Raw genomic sequence first — 18,180 nt, 5'->3', positions numbered from 1 at the left:
TGTCCATAATATCATCAATTCTAGGTATAGGGAACCTATTCTTGATGGTATTCTTGTTCAGTGCACGGTAGTCGATGCACATACACCATGAGCCATCCTTTTTCTGCACCAACAACACTGGAGAACAGAATGGAGATGAACTGGGCTGAATCAACCCCTTTTCTAACAGCTCCTGTACTTGGCCCATTATCTCTTTCTGCTGAGCCGCACTAACCCTGTACGGAGGCTTATTTGGTGGGCTACTGTCTGGCACCAAATCTATCGCATGGTCCTCGGGTCTCTCTGGCGGTAATTGAGACGGTAATGAATCAGAAAAATAGTCACTATACTATTGTAAAAACATTGACCTTTCTTTATCTAGCATAGATAAATTTGATTCATCACAATCTGACACTTCACGTGCAAAAACCAAGTACGCAGAAAGATGCTTTTTCATTACAGAAGTAATAGCAGAAGCTGATACAGTGGGAATAGACTCCCCTTTAAGCTTTACATCCAGAATGTGAGTCTTTCCCCTGCTCTGTACAGTGATCTTTTTGTTGTAGGCATCCATGATTCCCTGTACACGAAACAACCAAGGAATACCTAACAACATATCACATCCGTCCAGTGGCATGATGTAAAATTCTTCAGCATCTACATAGGACTGGATATGTAGGCGCAACTTTCCAATGATGGGTGTCACAGCCTCTGTATGGCCAGGACATGCCAAACCTGCCTCTGCTGTATACCCTCTCTCTTCAGATCTGATTCCCAACTTTGAAGCCAATTCTGGGGAAATGAAGTTGGCTTTGGCACCTGGATCAAAGAAGATAAGCACTGTTTGATCCCTGACCTTTCCCCATGCTCTGCAAAGAAAACTTGCAATTGAATTTGGCTTGTCGCCCACCATATCTGGCACTAGACCAGCCATGGGCTTTTTTCCTTTCCTGTCCTCCTTGTCTTCAGAATCAACTGGCCTTTTCTTTGTAGGACAGTTGTAAGCAATGTGGCCAGGCTGCTCACAGATGAAGCATTTGTTCTCTGACCTCAGGACCTTCTTTTGCTCTTCAGACTTGCGAGGAAAACGTCTTTTCCATTTCTTCGCTGGTCCCTTTTTTGATTCAGCCGAAGCTTTATCTTTCCCTGCGTTGGCTAGCTCCTGAGTCCCTTTCGGAGCCTCCTTGGGAACATACTTCTTTGCTGAATTTTTCTTGGCTAATCCTGCCTTGACGCCAGTGTTAAATTCACAATCTTCTCCCTTGAGCAAACCATTGCCGGTGTTTGCTACCTCGATGAGCTGCGTCAAAGTAGTGACTTTGGTCTTCGTGCAGTATTTTCTCAATCCTTTGGGTAGGCCACAACAGTATTTTTCAATCTGTTCTGTCAATGGCACAAACCTATAGGAAGTTACTAGAAGTAGAGCTTTCCAAAACTTCCGATTGTAATCATCCAGATTCTTGCAAGTAGCAGCATTAAGTTGGTGCCATTCTGTCATGACATCTGCTTCAAAGTCATCAGATAACCATGCTGCTGCAAAAATCTGCTTGAAGTAAATCCATGTGGACGGAGCTTGCCCTTGAAGCAATAAAGTTGTCCACCATTGTCCCGCATTCCCTGTCAAGAAAGTGGCTGCCTTGCGGACCTTTGAAGCCTCTGTAAAGTTTCCCCCTGGGTAGACTTTAAACTTAAACCTTATTTGCTTTCACCCATTTAATTGGTCGTTCACTTTACCTGTACTTTCAAGACACAACAAAGGGGAGAGGGATACAGGCTACTAGATTGCACTTGTATGAGTAGACCGACACCAGATTGGCCCCTAACTTAGGCGCCCCTTTCGGTATTTCTTTATTGTTCAAAAGAGGTAATAAACGCTGTGGTTCCCTACAAGCTGCCCCGCACAAACTTGGCTGAATTTCAACTGTTCCGGCCCGATTTCGGCAACATAACTGTACTAGGACCCTTCACAGTCAGTATTCCCACGCATTGACTGATTTTCCCGACGCATACGGGCACTTTGCAAAACCTGGTGAGAATCTGCAGCACGCTGAATTCTCTGTTTTCAGCCCCGAAAATACACCAGATCACCTGTACAGCGGTCCCCTCGCATCCCCGAACCTCTTGGGGGTATTAGGGACCGTTTAGGGCCAAAACCCTAAACCTGCAAAAATACACAGCAGGCTGTAATTTACTGTTTCGGGCTCCGTTTCGCTTGCCGGTCGCATCCGTAGCAAGTCCTCGAGCTCCCGCACCTGTAGGGCTACTTGCCCTTTGAATCGGACGAGATTTCTGGCGTGAAACCTCTCCGAATTCACCTGTACCTGCGGGGATTAGCCGCTAGCTAATCCAGTACCTGTGCAAGAGGCTCTTGCCTCGGCAATCGCGCATGAACCCACACAACTGTACATTGGTCAAATGAAAAGCCCACTAGAGGGGCATAACATACTGCCATAGGGGAGAGAGAGGGCAGTGCGTAGCGTGCAGGGCATCACTCCTGGCACCGCACTGTACATAGGAGGGAAAGCAAGCACTCCATAGCTCTTAACCTGTGACAAAATCTGAAAATGAGCCTCTCTCAGCTTAAAAATCAACGCCCATTTTTCTGCATGAGGAAAGTGCACCAGAAGGTGCCACTTGGCACATTTACAAGCATTTTCCCGTTTCGGGGTTGCCGCCTTAAAAATCTCCCAACCAGTTGCCCAATTGACTTCACGACAGAGTAAGAAAATGTTCCCCTTGTCATTCCGGAGGTAATGACGCAAACACATTTTTAGGTCCCAAAATAGCAGTTCCCTAAATTTTAGGAGATGCTGCCATTGTATCTTTCTAGGTCATCCGACCCCCTTTGTACACTGCAACCACACCCAGAACTGAAATGTAGCCTCTGTAGCAAAGGATTCCACTTTGGCTAGTCAATGACCCCACTTTGGCTAACCATAGTCCTTGTCCAACCTTAGTGCTCTCTTGCCCTTAGGCCTGGACTCCCTCTGGACAGTTCCACACTAGCTATGCAATGCAAGGCAGTTAGATTTCCCGAGGGGTGTTTCCAAAAAGTGAAAGTAAATAGATAATAAGAAAGAAATCAACAAAAAGGATAGATAGTAGTCACATGTTGGTGACACTCTTCTCTCTCCTTCTCTCAGTCTCATTCACTTGCACGCACAATCCACTCACTTTGTTCGTGACCACAGCACTCTACAAGACGGAAAGCTCTCTCTTTCCCTAAGAACTAAAAGGAACCTTGAGCAATAAAGATCACTAATCTTGAGAAAATACAACATTCATTCCGCTGCACCTAACAAGAAACAACAAATCTTCTAGTGAAGGCAATCTTTTGAATTGCAAACAACACATCAAGACACTCCTCCGTGATGAGAGCGTCCATACCGGGACGAAAGCCAGAGACCTCGATAGGAGATCTCGGACTAACTTCGAGGCGGGCTCTCTCAACAAGAGAGGAAATGATCACATCATGCATACTACCTGGGTCAAACAATATGACAAAACGGTGCCCCGACGTACGACCATAACATTTAATGAGAGAATCATCAATGGGAGGGTCAAGAGAAACTTGGGGCACACTCGTGTTATCATTCATTGCATTGACAGAGGAAGTGGGTGCTGTGGGTTCTTTAGATTTATTCGATTCAATCTTAGGACATGTTCTTTTTATGTGACCCTTAATGTGACAATGAAAACGACCTTCCTTAGAATAAGTGCTCTGCTCTTCCGACATGATGTATCCTTCTACAATTCCTTGTGCTACCTTTTCATTTGGAGTAAGCTTAGGTTTAGCAATTGTGTTAGCCTTACCCTTTTCTTCATTGGAAGAATTCTTTGATGAGAGACTGTTGGAAGATTGGTTAGAAGAGTTATCATTCTTACCGTTCTGAGGGTTCTGAGAAGTCTGCGAGGTACTTGTGGAAGTCTTGTTCTCCTTAGGCTTTCCCTTGTTGTGCTTCATCTCCTGTGCGAGAGCAATCCCTACTGCCTTGTTGAGATCGATTGGATCGAGTACCTCCACATTGTACTTGATATACTCGTCCAATCCAAAGAGAAAAGCCTCTTTGCGCTCATCATCCGATTTTCGTAATTGAGTGCCTAGCTGCAAAATACAATTAGAAAAAGACATAACCGGCATACCATTTTGCTTAAGGAGCGCCAATCGTCCTTCAATCGTGCAAGGTACTAAGGTGGCATAAACCGCGCCTTGAGCTTGTCTTGGAAATCAGCCCAATTGAAAGAAAGGGGCGTGAATCCATCGGCTTCCTCTAGGTGCACGGCTAGCTGTGCCTCTTGCCATGCATGGTACCAATTGATGGCATCACCGGCAAGGTACATAGCTGCCGTCAAAACTTTGCTATTTCCTATTTTCTTAGTTGTCGCAAAATAAGCATTAAATTGATGCAACCAAAAATGAATAACCGTAGCATCCATCTTACCGTCATACTTACTGAAAGTCAACTTCTCTGTGACTGGATGGTTGGAATCCGCATCGTGGCTTGCGCCACTTGATGAACTACCACGATCTTTGGGTGGTTCGGTCTTCGAGACAAGTACTTCGGAAAGCAATTCTTGAGTGCATAGCTCCCTTTGAGCTTCACGCTCAGCCTGCCTTTCTGCTTTTCGTTCATTTCGTTCATCGCGCTCGCGATCGAAAGCAAGGCGATTGGCTTCTTGCTAGGCCAACGCAACTCGATTAGCTTCTAAAGTAAGGCGAGTCGCTTCTTGTTGTTGTAGTGCGTTTCTTTCATTTCGTTCCATCGTAATGCGAGTCACTTCTTGTTGTGCCAACATCATGTCCATCATTGACTTGACCATCATCTCCATAGAAGTTAGAACAGCTCGTGGTGTAGATGGCGAAGGGGGAGGGTTGGAAAAATCTCCTGGTGGGGAGAATCCTTGGTCGCCTCTCTCGTGCTCATCACCTGTATGCGAAGTATCCATTCCGCTTCGGGTGACGACCATGCACTAGAATCTTTGGTTCTTAAGTTCACGAGGAACTTGGTTATTGAGGGTCTTGATTGTTGGGTTCTTGAGGATCTTGAGGTTCTTCAAGGTTTCTTTCGCTTGCAAATCGCGTTTGAGAAGGATCTTCTCTTCACCCGAGTTCTACTCTTTTCTACGGGCGCACCACTTGGCGGCCTTGCGCTCACACCAAGGACCTCACTTCGATTGGCCGGCCGCTAAGTGCACGGTCCGCTCTCAATGAGTGAAAAGAGACACAAGGGGAGGCTGGACAAGCCCTTCTTTCTTGGGATTCCTGTCACTCTTCAACAAAACACGATTAGGAATCGACACGCCCAAGTAAACTTGGGTTCATCCGACCGCAATAAGCAAAAAACATTCTTGTGGTTCTTGTGGTTCTTTCCTTGAGTGATACAGAACACTACCAAAGCTTTGATACCAATGTTAGGTGCAGCGGAATGAATGTTTGCGCTTTGCTCAAGATGAGTGCTCCGAACTGTGCTCAAGGTTCCTTTTAGTTCTTATGGAAGGGAGAGCCTTCCGTTCTTAGTGGAAAGTGCTATGATCACAAACAAAGTGAATGGACAATGTGCGTGCAAGTGTATGAGACTGAGAGATAGAAAGAGAAGAGAGATACGACACCAGAGACATTGTAAAACCCTCCTTCGAAGGCCCCACTCTTGTCGGCGAGAGTGGTCTACTTATGATTGCACAAAGTGGTACAATGCGGATGCAATGGACTGATGCAACTTGGGACTATGCCAATGACGACGACGGGTGGTTCTAGCAAAAACGCTAGGCAACTGGAGATGCTGGCGATGGTGGCAATGGAAAACGCTAGGATGCGAGTTCTGCTGATGGGGGAAACTGAAAACGCTATGCTGAATGTAAGCGAGGATGGGAAGACCAAAAACGCCAAGGGATTGCTGAGGTACTGCGGGTGCTCAGGGTACTGCGGGTTCTTGCTGAGAAGATGCCTGTTGAGCGGGAAGCTCCTGCTGCCTCTTCTGCCAGAAAGTGCTAACTTGGGTTTGTTTATATATTAACTTAGCAAAATTGCCCTACCTACTTTTGTTGGAAAGTCACTTAAAAATGATAAGTAAAAAATACCAAAATAGGGAAAATAGGCTAAATGCACTGGAAAATTCCCCTAACTGAATCTGATGGATTCTGAAGGGAATACTGATGATCATGCTGTGTGCAACCAGAGGATATGCATCTACACTAAGTGACTGGGCATGCACGGTCTACGAATAGACTCACAAAATGCCAGATCACTTCTAATCTAGACTTGGCTGGACTGACTGAACCCTGATCATGTTGTAGTTTGTCCACGGACACATAGGGTTGGATGTGTCACGTGACATATGTTGAGTTGCAGCTCTATGGTACACAAATGCGGATTGGGCTAGTGGCACATATGATTGCAAGTCTACCAACGGATTCATGTTTTCACTTAGGAGTGTGGCTATCACATGGAGCAAAAAGTAGCAACCTAAGGTTTCTCTATCGAGTACAGAGGCAGAGTACAGGGGTGTTGCGGTGGCGGCATGTGAAGGAGCATGGTTGGGATTGCTACTTCACGACTTTGGAGTACACATACAGAGGTCAGTTATCATCTATTGTGACAACTTCAGCAACATACAATTGGCTAGGAACCTAGTATTTCATGCGAGGATGAAGCACATTGAGGTACATTACACTTCATCCGCGAGAGAGTCTTGGCAGGCGACATTGACCTTGAGTACGTGACGACTAATCAGCAGGTTGCGGATATCTTTATGAAGGCCCTTGGAACAGCAAAGTTGAGGCGGTTTCCAACGATGCTTGACATACGGGAAATGGCGTTGAGCTTAAGGGGAAGTGTTGAGATGTGAAGCTCAACATGTATTACTCTTGGATGACTATCATCGACACTCATATCACTGGCGCACTACCAGAGTGATGGCACACTTATCTATCCAACTCACTCACTAGCGGTTCACAGTAAACCGTTGTACTAGTTTCCCTGGGGCTAGACTACACCAGCTTGGTCTACCTACCAAAGTGATGACACACTTATCCAGCTCACTCATTAGCAGTTCACACTAGACTGTTGTACTAGTTTCCCTCTATGTTGTATTTTCCTTTTATGCTCTGTAAACTTCTTAGCTTGAGTAAGTGAAGAAGAAGAAGTAGAAGGTTTGCCTTCATCTTTGTGTCTGTGTGTGTCTGCACGCACGCTTGAAAAGAGCTGAAGCTCTCTCCTCCTCTCTCTTAACAAGGTGTTAAGAGTCTTCACTCCAAGGCACTATTTACCCTCATGGGCACACAATTACAATCTTGTACAAACAATGTTTTCTTTCTCCTGCACTCAAGACACATGGCTCTACGTGGCAAATCCTAGAGTTTTATGAATGGAAGGCAAATCCCCAAGAAATATGCTAAAAGCATAGACCCAAACTCAAGAAAGAAGATTTTTGTGTTATGCTCGTGGAATAGCAGAGCTCTAATACCAATGTTAAACACAAAAGTAGGACACAAGAATCATATGTTAAACATGACACAAGAACCAGTTTTCACATGAATGCTACTTCTCACTCGCTTGCTTAATTACTTTGCTCTTTTCTTACTAAGAGAATTTCTTATACATCTATGGAGAAGAAAGAGAGAGGTGAAGGATAAGCTTGCTGCTAATGCTTTCTCTCACCATCTCCTGCTCCCCCATCCTCGTTCAAGCCCCCCCCCTCTCCTGCCCACCTTCGTGTTGCCCTCCCCTGCTTCCCCCGCTCGAGCTCCCCACACCCCCCTCACGTTTCCCACTGTCCCCCCCCCACCCCCCCAAATTTTTGCTTCACGCTACCCCCACCCCGCTCCGCAGCTTTTCTATCCTCTAGCCCCCCCTTTGCCTCCAAGTGCTATCTGTGCGCAACCTTTTGCCTACCAGAGGCTCACATCGTTGTCTTCGTCGTCTCCTTAACAGCAACAGACACAGAATAGCGGCCCCTACTCCACCTTAGAGGGACTCTAATGAAACCTCCTCGCTTGACACCGTGGAGCCAACCCTTCGACTTGCTCTTTCGCCAAAAGAGCAACCGAACTTGGTGGTCGAGGTGGAACCACTTTAAGCCACCTTGGTCATTTGCAAGATTGTTGGCACGCGGCCCAGCAAAGGTGAGGTTCGGGACTTACTCCAGGCCCGACTTCTCACCAAAGTGGGCAAGATCATTGATGTACACATTCTCGAGAGAGGCTATTACCAAAGAGAGTTTGAGTCTCCCGAGATAGCAGTCAAAGTGATATCGATGAGCCCGCTTGGCATTCGGGCGGCTCGAGCTTACTTACGACAGTGACACCACGGCTTCGACCCGACTTCAGATGTGCTTGAGGAGGAGGCAGATCTTCCTATCTCAATTTGCTTCCCATGCTTGAGGCCGGAGCATCTTCCCTTGCTTTCCAGGATTGGTTCCATGATTGGTGACAGTCTTTCAGACCCCACGCACTTCAACATCACTTGTGGCCAAGGCCACAGACAATGTGCGGGTTCTTGTTCGGGACACGCATTCACTCCCGAAGGTGGTTTTGTTGCCTCGGGTGAGTGGTGGTTGGATCAGAAATAGTGGAGTATTCGAGCCTCCTGAACCAGTGCTTCATTTGCACACAGATGGGCGATCTTGATCCGATGTAACAAGAGCTCTTTTCAGGGCTCCTCCCCGGGAGGTAGACCCCCGACAATGACCTTCCCAAGGAGGGATCTACTCGTGTCTCTCCATGTCCACAGAAAGTTCCTGATTAGCCTCTCTAGCTGGCTGATACAAGAAATCGAGAAGATCCAGTAAGATGTGATGTACCACATGGTGGCCAAAAGCACTTGGTTGGCCACAACAGCCCTGCCAGCAAGAGTGTCACGTGACACACCCAATCCTATGTGTCCGTGGACAAGCTACAGCATGAATAGGGTTCAGTTCAATCAAGTCAGTCTAGAATAGGAAGTGATCTGGCACTTTTGTGAGTTGGTTCGCAGACCGTGCATGACCAGTCACTTAGTGTAGATGCATATCCTCTGGTTGCACACAACATGATCATAAGCATTCCCATCAGAATCCTTCAGGAGCATTTTTACAGTGCATAGACATATTTTCCCTATTTTTCACATTTTTCACTTATTATTTTTAAGTGACTTTTGTTGAAAAGTAGGTAGGGCAAATTGAGTAAGTTTGTATATAAGCAAACCTAGGCTAGCACTAATTGGCAGAAGAGGCAGCAGGAGCACACGCTCAACATGCAACTTCTCAGCAGAACCCCCAAGCCCTAGCGTTTTTGCTCCACAGCAACAGCCTAGCGTTTTTGGACCAGATCAGCCAGCGATTTGCACTTGCAAATTTCGGCGCCACCAGAACATCAGATCAACCTAGCGTTTTGCATTTGCAAGACAACCGGCGTCAGAATTGCAGATTTTTCAGCCCTAGCGTTTTTGCATCTGCATCACACCCTAGCGTTTTGCAGATTCTCCGCGACGGAACCTCAAGAACCATCAGCGTTTTCAGTTTTCAGCCCTTAGACATCGCAGATCAAGTCCTGAACCTCGCATATCTCACCTTCCCGCAACAGTTCCTCGTCGCACCGTCAATTTCCGCAAGGTTTACAGTTTCAGCCCGGAAAACGCAGATTTCAGCATCTGCGTTTTCAGCGCGTCGTCGTCGCATCGTCGCCATCGACATCGTCACCGACATAGAGTCAGAATTCAGCAGATAAAGATTTGCAGATTTCAGCCATTAGAGTTTTCAGATTTCAGCCCGCCTCGTCGTCGACATCGTCGACAAGTCCAAGCATTGTAGAGATTTGTGCAATCATAAGTAGACCGCTCTCGCCATAGAGAGTGGGGCCTTCGGAGGAGGGTTTTACAACGTCTCTGGTGTCGTATTTCTCCTCTCTCTATCTCTCAGTCTCATACACTTTCACACACAGTGGCCATTCACTTTGTTTGTGATCATTGCACTCTCCCGTTAAGAACGGAAGGCTCTCCCTTCCATAAGAACAAAAGGAACCTTGAGCACAGTTCGGAGCACTCATCTTGAGAAAAGTTCAAACATTCATTCCGTTGCACCTTACATTGGTATCAGAGCTTTGGCAGTGTTCTGTATCACTCAAGGAAAGAACCACAAGAACCACCTAATTTTTTTTGCTCGTTGAGGTCGCACGTAACCCAAGTTCACTTGGGCGTGTCGATTCCTAATCGTGTTTTTGAAGAGTGACAGGAATCCCAGGAAAGAAGGGCTTGTCCAGCCTCCCCTTGTGCCTCTTTTCACTCATTGAGAGCGGACCGTGCACTTAGCGGCCGGCCAATCGAAGTGAGGTGGGAAAAAGCAACCTTGGTGTGAGCGCAAGGCCGCCAAGGGGTGCGCCCGCGGAAAAGAGCGGAACTTGGGTGAAGAGAAGATCCTTCTCAAACACTGATTGCAAGCGGAAGAAGAACCGTAAGAACCCAAGAACCTCAAGACCCTCAAGAACCCAAGACCCCCAAGAACCCAAGTTCCTCGTGAACTTAAGAACCCAAGACCACAAGAACCCACGACTTCAGTGGATAGTCATCACTCAAAGCGGAATGGATACTTCGCTTGGAGATGATGAGCATGAGAGAGGCGAAGAAGAATTTTCCCCACCAGGAGGTTTTTCCGACCCTCCCCCTTCCCCATCTACGTCAAGGATTGCACTAACTCCTATGAAGGAGTTGCCGCAGTTGTTTATGGACAAGAAGTTAGACCGAAAAGCAGAAATAGAGCGTGAAAACGAAGAAAAGATGGCAGCCATAGAGCATCAATACACAGAAAGAGTGACAGCCATACATCGCGAGAACAAAGCAAGAGAAGCATAATATGAACGCGAGACCAAAGCACAACAAGAGAAGAGCGATCGACACATGAAAGATTCTTGCAACTCTTTTCTCAAGTTCAGGCAGAGATGCAAGAGATGAATGAGCAGGAATGTATGCGGATTTTTCATGAAAAGCTGAAAAGTATGCATTCAATGAAGTCACATTCCATGTCACTTCCTTGGCACGACACAGTTGTAGAAAGAGCACATGAAAGTATGAGCACCAAGCATGGGTATTTTCGTTGTGAATTGCCACAGTTGATTGATTTAGATCAGCAAGACAAGATTCGATCTCATTGTTTGCGTGTATGTGGTGAACGGTTTGGCACTCCGTCTATTTGTTCATCCACATTGCATGCACAGTCTTTGAGGAAGCCAAGATTTTTTCCACTCACTTTACATGGAATAGGTATGTTCATGGTTTTGTGTTGGAAGTGGTTTCACGAATTTTCAGCCATGGAGATTCTTGAAGAAGAAAGAAGCATGACTCTCGACGAAGTTGAAGCATTGAAGGAGCCACATAAGACTGTGTCGCTTTCGGCGCGGCCCAAAGAAGAAAGCGTTGCAGACCTTTATGAAGTTCAAGTACCGCACGACCCACACATCAGAGTGGGCCGGCAAAGAGTCCCTTCTAGGATTCCGGATGCTATTGGCGATCTCCCTCAACGCCATACAGTTCGGCACCAGTACCTCACTTTGAAAAGGAGGGGATGTCACGTGACACACCCAATCCTATGTGTCCGTGGACAAGCTACAGCATGACCAGGGTTCAGTTCAATCAAGTCAGTCTAGAATAGGAAGTGATCTGGTACTTTTGTGAGTCTGTTCGTAGACCGTGCATGGCCAGTCACTTAGTGTAGATGCATATCCTCTCGTTGCACACAGCATGATCATAAGCATTCCCATCAGAATCCTTCAGGAGCATTTTTATAGTGCATAGACATATTTTCCCTATTTTTGATATTTTTCACTTATTATTTTTAAGTGACTTTTGTTGGAAAGTAGGTAGGGTAAGTTTGTATATAAGCAAACCTAGGCTAGCACTAATTGGCAGAAGAGGCAGCAGGAGCACACGCTCAACAGGCAACTTCTCAGCAGAACCCCAAGCCCTAGCATTTTTGCTCCACCGCAACAGCCTAGCGTTTTTGGACCAGATCAGCCAGCGATTTGCACTTGCAAATTCCGGCGACAGCAGAACATCAGATCAGCCTAGCGTTTTGCATTTGCAAGACAACCGGCATCAGAATTGCAGATTTTCAGCCCTAGCGTTTTTGCATCTGCATCACACCCTAGCGTTTTGCAGATTATCCGCGACGGAACCTCAAGAACCATCAGCGTTTTCAGTTTTCAGCCCTTAGACATCGCAGATCAAGTCCCAAACCTCGCAAATCTCACCTTCCCGCAGCAGTTCCTCGCCGCACGGTCAGTTTCCGCAAGGTTTACAGTTTCAGCCCGGAAAACGCAGATTTCAGCATCTGCGTTTTCAGCGCGTCATCGTCGCATCGTCGCCATCGACATCGTCACCGACATAGAGTCGGAATTCAGCAGATAAAGATTTGCAGATTTCAGCCATTAGAGTTTTCAGATTTCAGCCCGTCTCGTCGTCGTCCTCATCGTCCTCGACATCGTCGGCAAGTCCAAGCATTGAAGAGATTTGTGCAATCATAAGTAGACCGCTCTTGCCATAGAGAGTGGGGCCTTCGGAGGAGGCTTTTACAACGTCTCTGGTGTCATATTTCTCCTCTCTCTCTATCTCTCAGTCTCATACACTTTCACGCACAGTGTCCATTCACTTTGTTTGTGATCATTGCACTCTCTCATTAAGAAAGGAAGGCTCTCCCTTCCATAAGAACAAAAGGAACCTTGAGCACAGTTCGGAGCACTCATCTTGAGCAAAGTTCCAACATTCATTCCGCTGCACCTTACAAAGAGAGAGCCTCGCGAGCTCCAATGTAACAGCTTCTTCCTAATGGTTAGGAGGAGGGGGCAGTTTGCTGCTCTGGTGACAAGTCCAAGCCAATCTGGCAGCCCAAGTAGCGAACGGGCATCCCTCGAGGGATCCAAGGAAAGCCCCCTCCATGCATCTAGTTAGGTGTGGGAGCATGACCAACTGAAAAAGCAATTGTCTTTCACCAGTTGGTCAATACTCCCGGCACACAACTAAACACCTTCAAAGCCTGCTCACGCCTATGCAAATTGGCCTCACAGCCCTCCAAAAACATGTCTGAGTCATCAGCAAAACTCAGCATCCAGAAGCTCCTCTCTCCAAATGGGTAACTGTAGGCCACGCAAACCAACCACCTGTGAGGCCAAATATCTGCTCATCGCCTCTGCAATCAAACAGGAAGGGGGCAATAGGACAACCTTGCCATATTGAGCGTGTAAGCATGAAGCGTTCCCCCCGACCTTCTGCTTGCAACCCCTAACTGTGAGCACACCTGTAGAGAGAAGGCACCCCTCTAATCCATGCATCTGAAAAACCCGCCCTGCACAAAGTGCCCTCCAAGAAGTACTAGTAAACTCCGTCGTAGGCCTTCTCAAAGTCGAGAAGGAGCACCACAAGATCCTCTCCTAGCAGGCAAGCGAGGGCAATCGCCTCCCAAAAGATGAAGATGTTATCAAGGATAGTGCGCTCCTCGACAAAGCCCGTATGAGTCTCATGTATGATGCTCTCAAGTAGCCGCTCAATTCTCAAACTCTGAGCCTTTGCAAGAATTTTGTAGGCTGAGTTGAGAATGGTGATGGGACGCCATTGCCAAATCTCATAAGGAATCCTCGCAGGCAGGCGAGGGCAATCGCCTCCCAAAAGGTGAAGATGTTGTCAAGGATACTATGCTCCTCGACAAAGCTCGTATGAGTCTCATGTGTGATGCTCTCAAGTAGCAGCTGAATTCCCAAACTCCGAGCCTTTGCAAGAATATTGTATTTTGTAGGTTGAGTTAAGAATGATGATGGGACGCCATTGCCGAATCTCATATCCCCCCTCCTTGGGGATGAGGTAGGTCAAACCCTCGCTCATGCTATCAGGCATCTCCCCAGTGTGCAAAATGTGATGGTATGTACTACATGGGTCCTGTCCAAGCACCTCCCAGTACTCCAAGAAAAAGCTGGGAGTCAAACCATCCTCTTCCAGGCAACTACAACGAGCGAGTGCCACAAACTGTTGACGTGTCAAGCCGCTGAAGAACGGAGCCAATCTGCAGATCGCAGTCGAGGGGCCTAAACCCTAAGTGAAGAAGCAGAAGCAGCAGAAGAAGTTTTACCAACTTGCAAAGTCTTGCCGAGTGGCCTATTTTTAAAGAAGAGTTCCCGCCAACTTATGGAACCCCGTCCGATGGGACACAAGTAACAAAGGCATTAAAATAAAACTCGACTCAGCACACACACACACACACATAGGCTAATTTGCGAGCTGATGACGTGGCAGCTTTACTGTACGGATTTTCGGATTTTACGTTGACTGCTGACGTGGCAGATTATACGAATTTCCGGATTATATGCTAGCTTGTTGACGTGAAAGACTGTATGGATTTCCATGTTTCACGCTAGCTGCTGACGTAGCAGAGCTGTACGGATTCCTCCTTTTGCACTGGCAGCTTTTAGACCATATGCTTTTGAGTTTACTGCTTTTCATGTAACTGCTTTTGAAGCCAAGGGCCTTTAAATATGTGCAAAGGGATCAGTCTCTGGCACTCTTCTTGGTGAAGGTGCAGAGCGCGAGTACCAGCATTGTACTGAGTTTAAGTAATATAAAAAAATACCGAAAGAAGCGCCAAGGTTTGGAGACAATACTCTCTGGGGTAATATTCCACCACTCCCCGTGTCGTCTCTCTCTTTCCGTTCAGTTGTATTTGAGGTGCTAAAAGTCTGTTCAATCTATTCTTTTCCGACGGCATGTGGTGCCTGTCTCATGACAGAGTGCTCTGAGAGCCTCTTGAAGCTCCTCTGACCAGAGAGGGCTCTCAAGCATCTGTCGCATCTCCTCATTGACGAGGCAAGGCATCTGTGTCCACACCTTCTCTCTGCATGCGTCCATGCACTCTGATAGTGGCTTAACTGAGAGCAACTCTCCATAAAAGTCAGTAGCTACTGCCCGTATATACTCAGGCTCTATGGAACTGTCCCATCTTGTCTCCTCAAATGGAAAACAGTAGTCTGTACATGGCGAGGACCCACCATCTCAAAACACTCTCCAATCAACAATCCCTTGAATTATGCAAACACGCACTAATAGTGGGTTCAAACTCACCACCTTCACCCTGCACCTCTTGAACTCCCAAGTGTTGAACCACATAGTGACATCCTCGACAAATATGGCCATGCAAAATCCTGTCGATTTCCTTGAAGATTTGCATCATGGCACGCTGAAATGTGGTTGGAGTCTTACAAAGGCCAATGGAATCACTAGATACATAAATGCTCCCCACTCTCTAATGAACGTTGTGTTTTCTCAGTCGTCATATGCCAATGCAATCTGACTGTACCTGCAAAGCATGTGGTGGGCATAGTCGCAAACAACGTAGAAAATAGAGCAGCACTTGCCACCATTGAGAGTGGGTATCTGACCATCACCTTCTCTTCTTGCATGACTCAATGTCTTAGCAGCCTTCTAAGTTCTAGAAGACATAGGAGCCTTGGGTTGCATTTGTCAATGAGCGGGACGATTGATTGATTTCATTTGTCCTCTAACCACCAAAAATGCAGCATGCATTTGATAGGAGGAGTGATGTCATGGATGCTTGAGAGTCAATCGCTTATGACATCACCTGTGTCATCGCTTGCGTCATTGCCTGTGTCACCGTCTCCATCATCACTAGAAGGCTCTAGAAGAATCTAGAAGGATCTAGAAGATTCTAGAAGGTTCTAAAAGTGTTAAGGAGATTCTATAAGTTTCTAGAAGCTTGGACAAGATTCCGGAAGAATCTAGAAGTTTCTAGAAAGCTCTAGAAAGTTGAAGAAGGATCTAGAAGGTTCTAGAAGAACTAGAAGGATCGAGAAGTTTCTAGAAGCTTGGAGAAGATTCCGGAAGAATCTAGAAGTTTCTAGAAAGCTCTAGAAAGTTGAAGGAGGATCCAAAAGGTTCTAGAAGAACTAGAAGGATCAAGAAGGTTCTAGAAGATTCTAACCTCCTCAAGAAGAACCTAGAAAGTTCTAACCTTCTCAAGCACTAGTATAAATAGGGGTCTTGGGCCACAAGCCCCTCAGTCTTGCCAACACCAGTTGTGAGGCTCCTATGAGGAAAGATCTCTTCTAGTTCTTGTCTTATGTTCAAGTCTTGTCCTTGCAATCAAGCCTTGTCCTGTACTCAAGTCATGTAATCAAAGTCTTGTATCTAGCTCTCTTAATAAAGTCTGAGCGGAGCCCACTGTCTTTGTGAATCCATCTCCTGCCGAGGTGGCAGGAGACTCACTTCTTTCTCGTTCCTTCAGTGGAGGCTCTTGAGTTCTCCTTTGAGAAGGAGACGCGTCATCAAGAAGCAAACTGCTGAGCCCTTCGTATGGATCCTCTTCTTCTTCCCGAATCAGAGAGAGGCCTCCACTGTTTTGGAGGTGATGGAGAGCGTTAAGCCCACCATCTCTGTGGATCCATCTCCTCCACTTGCTCTCTTCTAGCTCTATACGCGCTCATAACAAGTGACCTCACCCTCCTAAAGTTATCAAAACTGTAGATTCCTTATGCCAAGCAGTTTGTCCACATGTGGTGGAGCAATGAGCAAGCATTTTCTCGGGCCAAATACTTCACATGCTAGAGTATTCCACTCAAACTGAAAGAACGGGCTAATGATGCCCTTTGACGGGACAAGGTGAAGACTGAAGTCCCTTGACGCAATAATGAGGCCCATTGCTTACTTATTGTTGATCATCAATGCACATGCAGTATTGCATCAGCAAAGTCTACAAGGCCATGGATCAGATGATCAAGAAGCTTGAGAAGACTGTGCCAGATGAGAATAACAGCAAGACTTGCCAAGAAACCAGCGGCATAAATTCATCATGCCCCACAGCCCACCAAATTTGGACTTTTATTTCTTCGGTGTGGCATGCAATGATGGGATGAACAATGGAATTTCATTGTAAGTAATGTGACATTTTCTTTCAATGGATAGGCCCTTGGCATGATGGATCCTACCAAAAGAAAAAAAATTCATGCCCGATCCTGATGAGAGGCACCGCATTCGTATTCTATTGTTTTGCAACCCGTTGGTGGGTCTTTGTTGATTGATGCAGATATCACTGCAAGAAATGAGCTCTATCATGAGTATACATACACTATCAGTTCAGTACATATGTCTTGAGTTGTCTGAAAGCTGATGAGGCTTTATATGAGCCTTATGTGTAGGCCATGTGCCTTATATAACGTAATCTTCTTCGTAGAATTGATTGAATCTATTGACCGATTGAAATTTTGGAATCCCAAAAAACAGATATAGATTTTGAAATCCCATAATTTTTTTGGTATTATTTAAATAGAGAGGGCGCCTCACAAACCAGGTATCATTAGTACGCAGGTGAAGACGTGATAAAAAGTTTGCAATTTGGCTATCTCATCGGGGTCTCATCGTCATTACCATGACTAATTCTAGCCAAAAAAATAATGTGTCAGCTCACATGAGGATTAAGGCATAACATAATTTAGCATTTGGCTCAAAAGCCTTCTCTATCATTGCAGATCCTATAGAAAGAAACGAGATGGAAGCATCATGCACTTAGCGAAAACAGTGCTTAAGGTGACCAACCTGCCGACAATGCCATTCATCATGACTATGAGATGATTAGGGTGGGTGAGGTTGTGTGGCACATCCGCATCAGGTACAGGGAGGGCCGCCGCAGAGGGAGACCTGTTGGTTGAATATTTGGAACCCAGCTCTGCAGCTTCTCCTCCTCGCATGTACGCTCCTGCTGCTGAAATGAAAGCAATGGCGACCACGACACCGCCCACAAGCACAAACCAGCTGCCAATAGCAAACGAAAGAGTTCCCGCTTCGCGAGGATTCGGCTGAAATAAGAAGCTGTCATTTTGACTTCACTGCAGGCCAACGTGTCGACAGTCCAGTTCTTGTATCCAACGTGTCCTCCTCTAATACCATCGAGGCAAATTTTGTGGCAGATGCATTGCGACATGGTCCCACGAAGTGTTAGAAGAAACCCGGGTCGAGTGTATTTTTAACCGGCTGATATCGATTTGAAGAAAACCTGGGCAAAAGCTTCAAATTTTGACCTAAGAATCGAGGAAATTTCAAGTTTGCCCTTATTTTTAGCGTTGAGAAAATGTATTTTTCTATCCATGCTCCCGCGCTAAGTCTTACGGTTTGCATGCATGTCCTCACTAAAAACAACATTTTCCCTAATCAAAGACCAAAAACAAGACGTCTGGTGGATG

The 18,180-nt window shown here is 46.3% G+C and overlaps 1 protein-coding gene across 31 annotated transcripts in view; it reads right to left on the bottom strand.

The window, feature by feature from the left end:
- Positions 1-17,844, bottom strand: part of LOC147451633 (lipid droplet phospholipase 1-like) — a 237,913-nt gene extending 220,069 nt beyond the window's left edge. For 29 of the 31 annotated variants that reach the window (XR_015188803.1, XR_015188807.1, XR_015188804.1 and 26 more), the window contains exon 1: positions 17,537-17,844. Coding sequence is in view for 18 of the 31 variants with exons in the window: in XM_086517544.1 (XP_086373670.1) it covers positions 17,537-17,688 (152 nt within the window). In the remaining 13 variants the exon portion in view is untranslated. The remainder of the gene's footprint in view (positions 1-17,536) is intronic. The other 2 variants (XM_086517551.1, XM_086517552.1) reach the window with 2 other exon arrangements.
- Positions 17,845-18,180: the final 336 nt, after the last annotated feature.

Source organism: Adiantum capillus-veneris, chromosome 8, assembly GCF_014529385.1.
Source record: "Adiantum capillus-veneris isolate H3 chromosome 8, ASM1452938v2, whole genome shotgun sequence".
In the NCBI taxonomy this organism is placed as follows: Eukaryota; Viridiplantae; Streptophyta; class Polypodiopsida; order Polypodiales; family Pteridaceae; genus Adiantum; species Adiantum capillus-veneris.
This window is presented reverse-complemented; position numbering and strand designations above follow the sequence as displayed.